Source organism: Nelumbo nucifera, chromosome 3 (genome assembly GCF_055504915.1).
Source record: "Nelumbo nucifera cultivar China Antique chromosome 3, China Antique-T2T, whole genome shotgun sequence".
Taxonomy (NCBI): domain Eukaryota; kingdom Viridiplantae; phylum Streptophyta; class Magnoliopsida; order Proteales; family Nelumbonaceae; genus Nelumbo; species Nelumbo nucifera.
The window spans coordinates 31,929,896-31,945,904 of NC_142651.1; the positions used below are offsets into that span (position 1 = coordinate 31,929,896).

Genomic DNA, 16,009 nt, shown 5'->3' on the forward strand with positions numbered 1-16,009 from the left:
TAGAGAAATATACTGAAACCGGTTTATCTCCTTGTTTAAGATTTTTCACTTCACATTTCAATTCATATGCTCTGGCAACATTAAGGGGTTGGGAATAAGTTTCTTTCATCACATCCCATATCTCCTTAGCTGTCTTTGCCCACAAGTAGTTGCGGCTAATATGAGGCTAAATAGAATTACACAGCCATGTCATAACCAAGTAGTTTTCTTGGATCCACTTGGTATACGTAGGGTCTCCCTTGGGGGGTTCTGTCACATCTCCCAAGAGGTACCCTAATTTACCTCTTCCCCCAATAGCCATCATGGCTGATTGGGCCCATTCCAAATAGTTTGATCCATCAAACTTTACGGTAGTAATCTGACCACCCGTCTCAGAAACACCACCATAACTGATGTTCCCAAAGCTACCTTCTGCCCAATTTTTAAACTCTATCTCGGTCAAGTCTCAAAAACAGCACTTGGATTACCAATCACAATCAACAACAGTGTAGAACCAATCTGTATTCACAGTGTATGTGCACAGAAGTGAGATAACTCTGATCTGAAACCAACTAGGAAACACAACAGCAGTTGTCCGTAGGGTTCTCACCCCTTAAGAGAGTTCGAAAACCCCAAAAGACTCTGAAAACAGCTTAGAAGTAAGTCTGATATGCTTGGCAGAATTAGGGTTTTAATCAGTCCTTAAAGTGAACAATTCAGTTGCACAATCCAATCAGTACCGTATAGATAGACTTGCAGTAGGGTTAATATGAAACCCTAGAATCTGATCAATGCTAACAATAAACTTGAGGACAGCTCTAGGTAGATCGCAAGGTTCAGTCTAACCCTAGAGCAGAGAGAAACAAAGCTGAGACAGTTCGGCCCAACAGTAGGGTTTGCTGTAAAACCCTAGAGAATCGAAGGGAGAAAACTCTAGAATGGTTCGGCCTCCCTCTCCAGATAGGTCCAACCTATCTTCTCTGATAGAACTCTTAGAAAATAAATAACTTACAAGGAAAAATTGTTCGCTGCCTTCTAAGGTTACCCAAACCCTAGTCTTCTCTGATCCTTCCTGACCACCAACACTCTGCAACCATAACAAGCTTCTAACAGCTGCTAGCACTTCTGGCGATCTCCAAGAATCAGTCTGCGAACTCCACATTTTCAGCTTCCAGTCCTAGGAGATTCTCATGTGGTCGGCTGGTATTAGACTCACATGAGAAACCCTAACTTGGCTCTGATACCATGTAGTTGTTCAAGACTGCTATCAGTCTTGAACACTAAGAAATTTCAGGTTCGAAAAGAAGAGAAAGTGTAGAGGAAAGAGGAGAAAGAGAAGAGAGAGAGCAGTAGAACACAAACTTTGAAAGGACAGAATCTAAATTATTCTGCCGCCGCCACTTCTATTTAATATTTATAGGTTATGCTAGTTACATGAAAGGACACATCTGCCCTTGGTATTTACATAACACATAATAATATAAAACTGAAAAATAAATAACTAGAATAACAGCAGCTAACCCTAGGATGACTAGGAACATTCTGCCCTACGGACAGAGTGGGACCACAGATGTGGGGCCCACATCAGTGTTCTCTACAGTCTCCACCAGCCAATGGGTTTGTCAAACTGAATTTTGATGGCAGTAGTGAAGGTAATCTAGGGCCTTTAGGCATAGGTGGAGCCTTTAGGGATGAAGAAGGAAAAGTCATTGCTTTATATTCTGGTCCTATTGGTGTTGGAGACTCTCTCCGGGCTGAGGTCTTGGCAGTGATGGAAGGCATGAAGAAGGCTAAGGATCTGAACTGTCGCAAGCTTAGTGGTCTATGGAAGTATGCAAATGAAAAAAAAGATTGTTTAATCAGTTAGCACAAGGCTTGGAACTTCAGATAAAATGGGTAAAGAGAAGCGCCAATTTCTAGGTGGATACTCTTTGTTTGTTGTTTTCCCTAGGGGACGGTTAAGAGATTTTACCTCTCCCCATCTTCTTTGTACTTATTTCTCCAATCTTTAATGAAAGTTCTATGTTATTCATCAAAAAAAAAAGCACATGGAAATAATCAGACCTGAGATCTTCTTAATCTTCCTAATGGGAAGGTACTAGAGGGGTGCAAGTGAATGTTCATGAATGAATAAAGCAGACAACCTGATAGAAAGATACAAAGCAAAGCTGATTATTTATTTCAAGTTAATTTATGACATCAAGCATAAGCACAATAGCTACATATATAGTTACATGAAATATCCAATCAAAACATACCCAATACTTCTTAGGCCGTAACTTCACATAGCCATGCAGATGCATACAAAATGATGTGGTTAGGAAACCATTTTACCTGAAATATCTTGTAAAACTGATAATTTTCATAACTATCTTTGATACTTTTTACAACATTTCCAAGCTGGAACAGTGCATGCTGGTCAATCATTGGAAGATTGCTATATGAAACTGCATTCTCCGGCTACAAATGAGAAAGACAGAAAAAGGAAGCATAAAGCAATGTAAAGAAATGCTTCTATTCATATACCCAAAAATGAGGATGACACACATACATACACAGATGTGCACCACACACACACACACACACACAAGAAACAGTTGCCTAAAATCTTGAACATACATCCCAGTCATGCAGATTTGACAAGAGATATCGCAATGTCCCTCGAAGTTTCCTATATATGTCAGACATTTGCCGTAGGATTTGAGGCCCAATCATTACATCACCAGTATAATCTACACTTGATACCCAAAGTCGTAGGACATCTGCTCCATAACCAGTTGCTTCCTGTCAAGAAGAAACAAGATGACCATGAAGTGTATAAGACAAAGAAAATTGTAAAAAGTATTAGCCATTAGTGCCAAACCTTGGAGTTTTTCCCTCCTTCAATCACAATATTAGGATCTACAACATTACCCAAAGATTTGCTCATCTTTAAACCTTTCTCATCAAGTACAAATCCATGTGTTATAACACATGAATATGGAGCCTTTCCTGTAAAAATTGACAAATAATGTTATATTACTGTACTAACTGTCGTACTATTAACAAATATCAAATGACATCATTTCATTTTGGATCAGCAACATGAAATATTTATATGGCTTATTAAAAAATCGAAGACCCTCCCTCTCTCTCTCTCTTTGAAGAAAGTTAGATATCTCACTTCAAAGAATGTTATCGTAACACACCAAGATCCTTAATTTCAAATTCATCGGCTAGTAATTACTTAAGATGAGCAATACCATCTGAATCACTTCACCACAATATCATCAACATCGAGTCCCCAATTTCTTTTATACTTTAAGATATTAATGAGCAGATTACAATGCTGCCCCTCATTGTTTATTATTATAACCATAATAAACAAATAAGAAAGTGGGCCAGCCCACAGAGAAAAAGCCCATAACTAATAAACAAAGGAAAAAGAGAAAACAGCAATAAACACCCACTAAAAATATTATTTTCGACCTTTTCTACAGGTCTCCTACAATGGTCACATACCAACACTTCAATCTTATTTTTGAATGTACTCGTACCATTGGTCTATAATAATTTGATAATGTTGTATTGTGATAATCAAGCAACTATTAACATAGCCATAATCCTATCCAACATACAAAGCATATTAAAGTGGATAGACATTTCATACAGGAAGAGCCACATCTGGAGAAGTTTGCCTACCATTTCTTGCATGTTGCATCTAAAGAACAGTTGGCTAATGTTCTAACCAAGGGGGTTCTAAAGCCTAAGCTACAGTAGTATGTAAGCAAACTGGACATGATTGACATCAATGCTCAGCTTGAGGGGGAGTGTTGAGTTGTTGGGCCAGCAACCTGTGTTCTTTTTATTTTAGTTATTGGACCATGGTTACAATGGTCCTACATCCTATTTTCTGTGCTTATATGAATAGCCACCCTATTAGGGGTATTCTTATAAATACTCATTAATTAACAGTTGGCTAATGTTCTAACCAAGGGGGTTCTAAAGCCTAAGCTACAGTAGTATGTAAGCAAACTGGACATGATTGACATCAATGCTCAGCTTGAGGGGGAGTGTTGAGTTGTTGGGCCAGCAACCTGTGTTCTTTTTATTTTAGTTATTGGACCATGGTTACAATGGTCCTACATCCTATTTTCTGTGCTTATATGAATAGCCACCCTATTAGGGGTATTCTTATAAATACTCATTAATTAGTAGTTAGATCTAATAAAACAAGATTGGGAGCTGGTAGACAACCACAATACTTTCTTCCAAACCCTTCTTTTTCTTCTCACTCTTCTTTTATTCTGGTCTCTTTTCTCTTCTGGTTCCTGCCACTAAACCTTCATAATCTTTAATAGTTCTATTTTCTACCATTTTTATTTTCTCCTATAACAAAAAATAAGGAAATCAAAATGGCAAATGAACAACATAAATATAAAAGACAAGATGGCTAAAGACTAAATGAGAGACAGAGAGATACCCATTTAAGCCTTTAAGCTTCTCTTATCCAATATCTGCAGTTGATTACAATAGTTTTTTAGATCTTAAATGTAAAGTTATGCTTCTAAGAATCAATAAAGTTTCACTAACTAATTCCAAATTAATAGTAATTTAACCCTAACTCCTTTAGATTTTCCAAATAACTTAGTGAAATTAGACAAATATTTCCAAAATTTCTTGTTTCTGCATGAGAAGCGTCCACTAATATCAAAATTCCAAACCATGTCTCAATCTAAGCATACACATAAAAGTAGAAATGAATCTAACCGAAACATCAAGGAAATAAAAGGTCATAAATGAAATAGGAATTCTTCTTTTGCCTATAATTGCTAACATTCGCAGATTACAAAGTTGTTGAAGGCATGTCCAAGAATGTCAAATCTCAAAATTGTTGGAGATGTTAAAGACATTAGAAATGCCCATTACCTCTTGTTGCAATACTTGTTAACAAAGAACTTTGAAACCATCCACGATGCTGATCTGTACCTTCAAGATATAAATCTGCAGGGCAGCTAAGCCCGTCTCTTTTTGCCAGTACAGCAGCCCAAGAAGAGCCTAAAACAAAAAATAAAGGAATTGAATGATATCAGATGCAAGAAAGAACCATATTTACATGACTGTCAAGCTATTGGAATCAACAGTATAACATATATTTGTAAGGAATGCAGCATGCAGAAACGACAAAACGCAACTGCAATCATGGAATAGAAGCTGAATTTATCAGATTAGGCTGTTTTGATTTGAAAGAAAAAGGTAGAGAAAGGAAGGGAAGTAGGGAAACCGGTACAAACCAAACACAGCCTCAATTGTACAGGTTTCCCTACATTTCCCAACCTTTTCATTCAAACCAAACACAGCCTTAAGGCTTCCAGACAAGTAATGCAAATTTAGAGTAAAAGAACAACAATTACACAAAAAATATTTCTAAATATATGGATAATAAGGTTGTACTAAATGAGCTTCAGCAAACGGAGAATCTCAAAAGGTATTCAAAACAGTAATGCATCCATGCTTTAATTATTACACATCCCTCAATTAAGGACTCGTAATGTAGAGGTTGAACAAAGTTGCCAGAAGGTAGCATAGAGGTTACAATCTAGTTACCAATGTTATTCTGATGGTTTGCAATATCGGTGAGATACACAGAAATTTCTTCGAAATCTCCTTATTTTGCTATATGGCCACATGAAATTTTCCAAAAAAAAATTTCCTAATATCGCCAACATGTTTTTGATAAGTTGGCTATATTTTAGATTTCATTGATAGACTATACATTCAAGGTTTAAATTTTTACAATACTTTGGAACTTTCTGATATATCACAAAAATCTTCATAATTTTTTAAGAACATTTTCCTAAATGAAAAAAAAAATGGGGATTTGGGGATTAGAAGATTGATTACTATTTTGATATAATACACTTACTAGGTCAGTATATATCAAAAGAAAAAAAAAAGGCATACAACAAAAGAGGATTCTCAGTCTGGTTAAAACGTATAGTAGCAAAAAAGCAAAAGGCTAAAATGGAAAAAAATGACATACAAAATGAAAAGATGGCTAACAGACATAAAGCAACACAAAGAGAAAGATACCTATGTAGGTCTCCTAATCTACTCTTATTTGATTTTTATAGTTGTTTGCTATGGTTTTTCAAGGCTTAATGCATAATTGTGCTTCTAACAACTCCTTGAAGTTTTATTAACTAATTTCAAATTTTTACAAAATTGCCTTTTTTTAGATTTTACAAATATCATAGAAAAATTAGCAAACTATCCCAAAAAATTCTCCCATCTCTAGTTGATGAAATGTCCACTGTTGAAATTGCAAACCATGATTATGCTATTGAATTGTTGCCAACTTGTAATAGATATATGCATTAGATTTCATTGCACATTCATAAAAATAAGGACAAATAGAGATTCAGACAGGGGACTACTTAATTCACCATTATCTTCATCGCCCTTCCATATTGACATCATCTTCCCAAAATGAAATTATAAAGGTGAGACTATTCCCCATCTACTAATCTCCTATTCATTTATTTCTAACGTTTGGATGTACTTCCACTCTACTTTTGGCTACAAATAGGATCTCTTCAGCCCAGGTTTTATACCTATGCCTAAAAGAAGAGGAAAGTTGATGTGGAGAGCAACAAGAGGGGCATTTCTATTGTCAATCTAGGAGGAGAGGAACAATAGGTTGTTTAAAGGGCATAGTAATACATCCAGTACCACTACACTTTGGATGTAATGAAAGCAGAAAAACTTCCAATCACATCCAAGACCTCCGCCTAGAGTACTAGAATAACCCAAAAAGCTGTGATTCATCTTAGATTTTTGTATTGCTTATGTCCTAACTCAGTGATACCATCGCACAGTTTGGCCAGCTATTTTTCATGCTTCACCCCTGAACTTCCCATTCCTAGAATTATTTCTACTTAATCCTAAATGCCAGCATTCCCCTGCATAAAAATTATTCGAAACTATTATATGTCCACTGAAATGTGTAATTCTTGTTTTATAGAGTGATAGTTTGGGTGCACATTTACTAATAAGTTGACATACCTAGAAAATAGCAAAGATGTAATTGTCTAAAGACAAATACCCCCCCCCCCCAATCAAGTTTAATGTCAATAGTGCTTCATAAAAGAAAAAGGCCTACTCAATGCTTGTTAAGGAGGAAATCAAAAGGACACTAAAATCAGCACATCTACAAGAAAAATCAGAGACTACTAATTAGTTCATATATAAATACCTGAGTCAAACCACACATCCATCGTATCAGTTCCCTTTTGATATTCCGATGCCATACTGCGATATTTATCTGGAAGTAGCTCTTCCACTGTCATGTACCACCACACATCACTCCCCTTTTTGGCTATTAAATCTACATTAAGAAAAAACTCAGCCAGCGTTAATGAAATGTTCCAACAAAAGAATATGGCCAATCACAGCATCATACTCCGATAGAAACTTAGAAATGGGATATACTCACCAGCATTTCAAAAAATATATCTGTATGACAAGTCAAATGTAGAAAAATATAAAATAGAATCAAAGAAAGCAACAACCATAGACACAAAACAATCCCCCAATTGCAGGAAGAGAACAGCAAAACCCTTTTGACTTTTTACAAAATAAAAACATTTAACAGCCTCAGTAACAAACTTTGACCTTAGATAACCAAAAAGATGAACATAACAAGTGCAACAAAAAAGCCTCAAAAGAATTGAGAACAATTCTTTTTTTAACTCCAAACTTAACTCTCAATAGAGGATCAGCCACCATGGGCAAAAAGGCCTAAGAAGAGGGATGTAAAAACCCTACCCCTAATTGAGCCATTTAAAACACCCTTCCATCCTTCTCTAACTTCACTCCTTCCATTGGTTCTTGGCAGAGTTGGCCACATGGTGCCATTTGTGTAACCTCCTCTATATTGACTATTGAGTCAGCTTCAACAAAATCAACTCCGAAGTCCCTGCTGAAATGAGTCCATAACTTGCAAGCAAGTCATCCAATATTTAGCAGATGAAAAATATTTGGGTTAATCACTTAAATATACCCAATGCTTTCACTAAACTAGTTAAATATACCCTGTAGTTTCCAAATCCATTTAGCTATATCTCATTAAAGAATTTAACCATTGAGATAAACAGAATTTTCAAAATATGCACTTTTTTATCAATAACTCAAACATTTTATTAATTAAAATATGAAGAAAATGTATAGCACATAAAAATGCAGACAAAGTCCTTGAGAGATAAAACCTCTTATCTCTCCATGAACAAATCGAATTCCCTTATAATTGTGCCTGGAACAGAGAATATCTCCCCCAAAAAAATCCATCTCTCTGGTTACCCACCTAATTTAGTTCCTCTCATTATTGAAGAGCCACATTTTCATCCCCCCCCCATCTTTTTACCAGCTAATTACCAATTTTGAATCTCCCTCCACAAATGGCTTGTGAATGTTCATCAACTTTTCCCTTCGAATACCTTCCACTACTTCCAACACTTCTGCTCTCAGGGAGTCTCCCTCCCCAACTGGCCCATAGAACATAGCAAAGATTTTACCTTCCTCGTCTCTAAATACACCTCCAATACATGATGGTCCAGTATTCCACAAACTACTACCATCAAAATTAAGCTTAACAAATCCTCTAATCGGTGGAGACCAAAGATGATTGATGACCAGAGTCCACCACTTCCTTCCAACTTCTTAGTAAATCAGTTGACACATGAGAGAAGGCTACCAAGGACTTCAGCTAATGCACCACTTTTATCTCGAATTTTTCAATGATGCCATCTTTATATCTTTCTTTTTCTTAAAAAAAAAAATCTTGCACTCCTTTCTTCCCAAACTGTCCACAGAACAGCAGCTCTTATGCATCTCCACATTAAGTTTTCACTTTTGTTGACCAGCCAAACATAGTTATATCAAATGGGCTTTGAACATCCGCCGGAGGATTCCGCCTGCACCCAAAGAGAGAAAAGCACCAATCCTAAATAGAAGTAATAAAGGAACAAGAAATAAAATAGGTGAAAGCAACTCTCACCATCAGCCTTACACAACACACACCAATGAGGGGATAAACACCAATTCAACTGCTTTCTTTAAAGTAGATCAAGGGTGTTAACCTTTCCATGTACAACTTCCCAACAAAAGGCAGCAATCCTTGGTGGAATAGCTTTGCATCACACCTCTTTCACTAGAAAAGGAGGCAGACCCACTAGTGGAGGGCTGTAACAAGGTTTTGAAGGAGGTACATGAGAAAGACCCAAATGGGGTACAGGTCCACATTCAGCTATCAGGTCCTAAAGGTTCTAGGAAGACTCCTTCCAATAGTTGTAATAGGCTAAGTACACACTGAAGCTCAGAGTCTCTAATACCCCTCTGGAAACCCAAATCCCAACCCCATTATTTGAAAATGGAGATTGAACAAGGAACTTAGATTTTTTTTTTATCAATGACAGAAGATTCATTAATTAAGAATAAAATTACAGAGGAGAGGAGCTAAAATATCTTAGATCCCCAGAACAGTCAAACATCAAAATAATAAGAACAATTACAATGAGCCCAAAAAACAGAACTCCTATTCACCCCTTGCCTAGCTAAGCCATCTGCAAATGAATTTGCACTTCTCTTTACCCATTTGCATTGAACTTCAATGTCCTTAGTCAGCCATTTAAATTTAACATTGTTACCATTACAAAGGTTGTATCTGATAAAGGAAACAGAGGTAAAATGCACTAATGGCCTTCCAAGGTGCGGTTCGGTTTGCCCTAGGCATTACACCAGTATCACATCCATTGTCCCTACCACCTCTGTCCACAGTTTGTCCTATCCTAAGGCAATCAATCTTCAAAGCCACTTCCCTAACAAAGCTGTTACATTCCCTAAACCCAAACCCCCCTGCTTTCTTATCTCTACACACAACATCCCAGCTTATCCCTTGGAAGAAAGGACATCTGTCTCTAATAACCCGAAATAGGTCAAAGGCCACGACAAAACACTGCAACCTAAAATATATGCACACTCAACCAACACCCCATATTTATCCTAGCTAAACAGCACTTTTCAAAATTTATGATTAAATTTGACATCCCTTCAAACAGCTGCACCAAAAGCTTTAGCTTCCTTACCCATTCTAGATCATCTCCTTCACACAAAAAAGAATAGTATCATCTGCAAATTGTAAATGGGTAATGGGTACATCTCTCCCCACGCTCTAACCTCACACTAGCCTTCTCAAATCTGCCCTCAATTGGATTTAACTCAAAACATCCACTATAAGTGTGCATAGAAAGGAGGAAAGGGGATCTCCTTGTCTTATCCTATGCTTGGCTGGAAAGAAATCTACCACTGTGCCATTTACTAATATTGAGTAGTGACGAGTACTTAAACATCCCCGTATCCACTTGCACCATCTCTCTCCAAATCTACAACGACTCATAACCTCAATTCGAAATGTCCAATCAACTAAATCAAATCATAGCTTTTTCCAAATCCAATTTGCAAAGTATATCCTTCTTCCTAGATCTCCTCAAGTCCTCAACAAACTCATTGGCAATTAAAATCCGATCTGGGATTTGCCTATTTTGCACAAAGGCCCCTTGGTTGGGAGCCACCAAGGAGGGGAGAACTTCCTAAATCCTTAGATAAGACTTACACTAAGATTTTATACAAGCTATTCCCCATGCCGATAGGTCTGAAATCTTTGGGATGGTTAGCTCCCCAAAAACCTCCAACAAATCATCTTTTAAAAAATCACAACAGTCTTGATAGAATGCCATAGTAAACCCATCTGGCCCTAGAGCTTTGGCTCTATCCATAGCAAAACACTGCTCTCCTAATCTCCTCCGCCTCGAAAGGTCATTCCAACCAAACTTTTTGGTCTCCTAACATGTATGTCAATCCAAACCCTCAATCCACAAGGTTTCAACTAGAGGTCTTCTCTAGATCAACTTAAAATGCTCCACAAAGGCTTGTGCAATCTCACCCTGTACAGTGATGACTGCACCCCCTATCTCCAATTTAGAAATAAAGTTCTTCCTTCTTCTAGCATTGACCATTACATGAAAGAATCATGTATTCTTGTCGCCCTCATGAAACCATTTTACCCTTGATTTTTTCCTCCAACTAATCTCCTCTTTCAACAAAATGTCTTCCAACTGTCCCTTCAAGGCCCACCTTAATTCTCTATCACTTCCCTCCAAGAAGCCCCAAATTTCCTTAGAGTTCACCCCTTCAATTTGACACACTACCTCCTGATTTCTTGCTTCAAGTCTCCCAAACTGCTCTAAATTCCAATCCTTGATCTTAGTCTTCAAGGCCTTTAGCTTCCTATGGAAAAATATCCCTTTCCAATTCACCCTAGGCCTTTCTCCTTCCCACCACCCCCTCACATTTTGATAAAAACCCAGGTCATTTAGCCACTTGTTTTCAAATCTGAAAGGGACGGGACCTAGACTTTTCAACTTCTCCATAAATAGGGAAATTGGCCAGTGATCCAAGGTTACCCTAGGTAAAGTCCTAGAGGATAACCCACCCCAATGCTCCTCCCAGTCCACCAAAAAGAGAAATTTATAAGGGCTGGAGCAAAAAGGGGTAGATTGGACATTAGACCAAGTGAAGTTATTATTGGAGGAGACGCAAATCCTTGAGCTCAAAAGAATTGATGAAGTGATTAAACCTCCTCACGCTTGTAGTGATCCTTTGCCTCGGATTATTTGTCTCCTTAGTGAATCTAACTACATTGAAGTCCCCACCAATACACCATAGTCCCTACCACAATCCTCTAATATCACTAAGTTCTTCCCACATTTCATTCCTTTCTCTACCCATTAGGTCCATAAATATTGGTTAGCACCCACTCATAACCATCCTAAATTTGTTGAAACTTAATAAAGACTGTGAATTTACCAATTAATTATACCTCCCTCCACCACCTCTGTTTTCCAAAGAGTAATTATACCTCCTGAAGCTCCCCAAGATGGGGCCCAAGCCCAACTTATCCCTTTCGCCTTGCACAAACTTCTAGCCCATCTACATTGTCAAATTCTGCCAACTTTGTTTCCTGCAATAGGACTATGTCAGGATTTTCTTTCCTAAGCATCTCCTTTATTACCACTCTCTTCCTTGCACTCCCCAGTCCTGTATATTCATTGAGATCAGAATAAACTTTCCCCTTCTACTTCCTTCCGCTTCTTCTCTCCCGTCTTCCACTGAACTCTTTGTCACCTACAATGTCCAACTCAGTCTCTCTGCCTCACTCAACTTTTTCTTCTTAGTGTTCCTTCCAACTTCAAGCTTCATAATAGATGCTTTCAACTCATTAGATACAAAGCTACAAAGCAATTGAAAACCTCCTTTGAACCATGAAAAATCTGGAAGATAAAACAGAAAAGAAAGATATAAGTAACATATACAAAAATCAATGACAATAACTCAGTGATAAACAAAGCCTAGTCTTAACTCTGAGGTGCAGATTACAGAAACAAAGCTTTCTCTTTTCTTCTCTGAATCTCAGTAGAAGCTGGCTTTGCACTAAAACATCCAAACCCACTACAACAATCTGCATAAACTGCCAAGAGAACAATAAATTAATCCATTTCAAGCAAATGATCCGTATAGAGGTGTGAATCCAATTCCCATTCTGTGTCCAATCCAAACATCTTTTTTACAGACAACATGCAAAAAATTTAGTTTATCTTGAAGTGACGTGCTGAACTTTTACAGCCAACAACTCAAAGTGGTAATAATTTCTGTCATGCCAGGCTCCTATTATCAGTACTAAAACAGGATAACCAGTATTAATACAAAAGTGTATCAGTGAAGAAGTTCTGCATAAAACAGATTTTGGTTGAGCTGAACTGCCTATTGAACCCATTTGCAATAGACTAATATTCAGACTGAACCCCAATATCAAAACACTCACATCAACCAAGTTGATTAACGCTTGAGCTATGTCTTCCTGGTCTGCATCAATTGAGTGTTGAAATTCTTTACTCCTAATCAACTACACATTTTCAGAAATAAATTTGGCAACAATCTACCAAACAATCCATTGATTCGGTGGTTCTTTTGCTGCTATATGAGGGCCATCTGTGTACAGTAAAACTGTTTCAGCCGCATAAACTGAAAACAGAGGGTTACAGCATGATCTTCCTTAAAACATATGACCTGCAAACAATCACCTTCTTCAGTAACAAGAGCATTGGCTGACTCCATGGTTTCAGCACTCAGCAGGTCAGTGTTTTAAAAGCACAAGGAGCTTTTTGCACGCAAGGCACAACGTAAGGCATGCACCTTTATAAAGCAAGGTACAAAATTTTAAAATAATCAAAAAAAATGCATAAAAATGTAAAAACAAATACTAAAAATGTTAAAAATAATGTTAATTAAAAAAACACACATACTTAAATTTTAAACTAAATGTTGTAGAAATCCTTTTGCATCAAATTAAAATGCATAAGCATAACACATAAAGCATATGCAAATTGAAAATGTAAAAATAAAACTAAACATAATATATCAAACATATTCAAGCACTCAACAATTTATGCACGTGAAACTTTCAAACTCTTTAATTTCTTTCCCAATTGCATAACTCTAATTCTATTAGCCACTTTTTACCAAGCCCCTTGAATTGAATTGCTTCCTTGCTGCAGCTGTAACAACATTTTATCCGCAAGACTAACCTCCAGGCTCTGGCTCTCTCAATGCCAAGACTCATGCTTTAGAATCAAGATCCAATCCAAGCATCATCTTTCATACAGTTTGCAAAACTGTAACCCTCATGCCTTGACCTTTATCGCTGCAGCTGTGTGCTGATTGGGTCACCTCCTCTGCTTTCCGGCCACCAAGCAAGACAATGGAGATAGAACAGAGTGGGGACAAAACTGATTTTTTTTATCAGCAGAAGAGATTAATTTTTTAGATTTAAAGAAAGCTGTAGCAGTACAAATGATGACATGGATGTCATCCCCTGGAGCTTATCAAAATACAGTTAAAAAGAATTCCCAAAAAGGCTGATAAGTTCCCAGCATCCCAAAGAACATTAGATTACAACTTAGGCCAAAACAAGCCATCTCTATCAGTTCTTTCCTTTGCCAATACATCTGCCATTCCATTTGCAGACCTTCTTATCCACCCAAAAGTGGAATTGAATCTCTTTGCCAAAGTGTCAATCTCCCTAAAAGCATGTCTGTATTTCCATGGAGCTGATCTGATATTCTTGGACCAAGATATGACTAATTGAGAATCTCCTTCCACTTCTAATTCCCTTACTCAAACTTGTACAGCAAGTCATAATCCTTGTAAGAGAGCCAACACTTCAGCTTGTACTGAATCTCCAAAGCCAATTGGTCCTTAAAATAATGCCACCACCACTCCTTCATGGTTTCTAAAAACACCTCATATTCCTGCCCTTCCTGGATTACCCAATGAGCTACCATCAAAGTTAAGCTTCGGTTTATTGAAAGATGGAGGTTTCCAAACCATTCTTACACTTTCTGCATGTCTAACTGTTTGTGTCACTTCAGTCCAGGATCGTATCATGTCATTTCTTGAGAATTCTCGAAAGAGGAGGAAAAACTGAAATTTTAAAACATATAAGATGCACGTGATATCACATGTAAACAGTTCAAAACATTTCACTAACAGAAGGACTATTTATGTCAAGTGGGGCCACCCCACAGGGTATACTAAAGTAGTTTTGGAAACCATAGGGTGTATTTGAGTAGTTTAGTGAAACCACAGGGTATATTTAAGTAATTAGCGCTTAATATTTTCAACATGAGGTTACTGGCAGAAGTTGCATCTAGAAGCTAAGGGGATGCCAATCCACTTGCAGCCTCTTTTTAAAAACTCTCCATCTAAAGAAGCTGATTTTAGTTGGTAACTATTTATCCCAAATCCAATGCTGCCAATCAACTCTATCAAAAGATCTTCTCAAAGAGTTCCAAGTGATTTAACAGGAAAAGACTAACACTATTGATAGGCCAAACAGGTTTGTCATCTCTAGAAGAGAGGAACAAGTTTGAGCTGCTAATACAGTGAACAACGTCAGGGTCCAGCAAGGGCACAAGTTGATCAAGATGCAAAACCCCTTGATCAATAAAAACATCATGAACCTGCAAGGAGATATCCAAACTTTCGGTCCTAGCAGGCCACAATTGAGCCATTTATCAAGCCAAAAACTGATTTTTCCTTTACCACCAACCACTTCATTCAACTCATAATATTATCATTTAAATTCATGCCATTTCTCCAAAACTTAGTGGGGCTGGGAGCACAAGTGGCTAAATAAAGATGTCCATGTTGAACATACTTAGCCTAGAAAAATGAACACCGAATAGTCTCCAAACAAGATTCTCCATAGTGCTTTAAAACTAAGGCACCGGCTGACATCCAGCAAGCTTCTCATGTTGAAACCCCCCCCCCTCCTAAAAAAAAGCAGAAATTAGGGTCCAAGAGACCAAAATGGTGTTAGTGATGCCCCTCACAGCTAGACCCAAGGATATTGGAGAAGATGCTTTCTATTTTCTTCAAAACAATCTTTGGAACAGCAACAGGAACAAGTAAATGGGACATGCTAGCAGGAATATTAATCAAAGTAACCTTCCCCCCATGAGAAAGCAAGTGGCCCTTCCAGCCAGCCACCTTTTTATAAATTTTCTCAATGATATGAGCAAAGTGCATAGCCTGCACCCTACACTTTGTTATTGACACCCCGAAATAATTAAAAAGGCATCTGCTTTGTTTTGAAACCATTGACATTCTCAATTATTTGAATTCTAGAGCTACTAGCTTAGGAAGAAACAACTTTTTTCTTTGTTCACAAGTTGCCTGAAGGACACTCATATTCAGTGACATGTCTTGGTTCAACAGGGCCAAGACATAGAAGAGATATGATATGGCCCCCAAACATCAATATGCACAATATCAAAAGAGGAATTACTCCTTTTATTACTTAAAGAATAAGAGGTTCTACAATGTTTGGCAAACTCACAACTCTCACACCTCAACTTTGATAACTCAACAGACTCAA

The 16,009-nt window shown here is 37.5% G+C and overlaps 1 protein-coding gene across 1 annotated transcript in view; it reads right to left on the minus strand.

Moving 5' to 3' along the window:
* The window catches only part of OVA2 (tRNA synthetase class I (I, L, M and V) family protein), a 102,797-nt gene that overhangs the window by 30,840 nt on the left and 55,948 nt on the right, over nt 1–16,009 (minus strand). The window contains exons 14-18 of the mRNA XM_010250165.3: nt 7,214–7,345; nt 4,888–5,016; nt 2,843–2,970; nt 2,599–2,763; nt 2,314–2,439 (exon numbers count right to left, since the gene is read on the minus strand). Of these exons, the coding sequence (XP_010248467.1) occupies nt 2,314–2,439; nt 2,599–2,763; nt 2,843–2,970; nt 4,888–5,016; nt 7,214–7,345 (680 nt within the window). The remainder of the gene's footprint in view (nt 1–2,313; nt 2,440–2,598; nt 2,764–2,842; nt 2,971–4,887; nt 5,017–7,213; nt 7,346–16,009) is intronic.